At 67.5% G+C, this 716-nt stretch overlaps 1 protein-coding gene across 1 annotated transcript; it reads left to right on the top strand.

Annotated features, from left to right (window-relative positions):
* Window positions 1-198: 198 nt before the first annotated feature.
* On the top strand, window positions 199-699 carry LOC104916627 (3-keto-steroid reductase-like). Its single transcript, XM_010727651.3, has 2 exons — window positions 199-399; window positions 486-699. Exons 1-2 carry the CDS (start codon window positions 365-367, stop codon window positions 691-693), a joined length of 243 nt encoding a protein of 80 aa, XP_010725953.2. The 5' UTR covers window positions 199-364; the 3' UTR covers window positions 694-699.
* Window positions 700-716: the final 17 nt, after the last annotated feature.

Raw genomic sequence — 716 nt, 5'->3', positions numbered from 1 at the left:
ACCCTATTGCTGAGGCATGTATATATTCAGTAGAAGACACCTGTATATACGGGAGAACCCGCTGAAGAGATGCTCGGTGTCGTGGTTCCTTGGGGCACCCGGGTGACACGTGGGGACAGGGCGCCCGATGGGCGGGCGAGAGAGTGCGGAAGTGGCGGGCCTAACAGACCACGCCCATAACCTCCCTCTCGCCCGCCCCGCTTCTCGCCCCACCATCACGCCACCGGCCGTGCGACCACGCCCCCTCCGCCTGCACCCATTGGTCGAGGAGGGAGGCGGGGCGATGACGTAGGCAGGAGGAGAGGGCGGGTAGTGGATATAGGGCAGCGGTAGCGGGCGAGCCGGGAGCGAGATCCGGACCGAGATGGAGCGCGTGGTGCTAGTGACGGGAGCCAGCGGGTGAGCGCGTGGGTCCGGAGGTCTCGGGGTGTGGGGTTTGGGGAGGGTATTGCCTGCGCTTGACGCTGATCACCGTGCCGTTGCAGCGGCGTGGGGCTGGCGTTGTGCCGGCGGCTGCTGGGGGAGGATGGACGCATCCACCTGTGCCTCGCCTGCCGCAACACCCAGAAGGCAGAGGCCACGCGGGACCTGGTGCTGCAGGAGTACCCCGCCGCGCAGGTCTCCACCGTGGAGGTAGACCTGGGCAACCTGGCCTCCGTGCTGCGTGCCGCGCAGGAGCTGCGCTGCAGGTGAGTGGGTAACCCTGCTGTCCCCAT

This window comes from Meleagris gallopavo, unplaced genomic scaffold (genome assembly GCF_000146605.3).
Source record: "Meleagris gallopavo isolate NT-WF06-2002-E0010 breed Aviagen turkey brand Nicholas breeding stock unplaced genomic scaffold, Turkey_5.1 ChrUn_random_7180001925438, whole genome shotgun sequence".
Lineage (NCBI taxonomy): Eukaryota > Metazoa > Chordata > Aves > Galliformes > Phasianidae > Meleagris > Meleagris gallopavo.
Note: the sequence above shows the minus strand (reverse complement) of the source record. Positions and strands in the feature narration are given on the sequence as shown.

Excerpts from the sequence above, each read along its gene's own strand:
- LOC104916627 (XM_010727651.3), top strand. The coding sequence starts at position 365 with ATGGAGCGCGTGGTGCTAGTGACGGGAGCCAGCGG. Across the intron at positions 400-485 it reads CTAGTGACGGGAGCCAGCGG|CGGCGTGGGGCTGGCGTTGT; the intron begins GTGAGCGCGTGG and ends GTGCCGTTGCAG.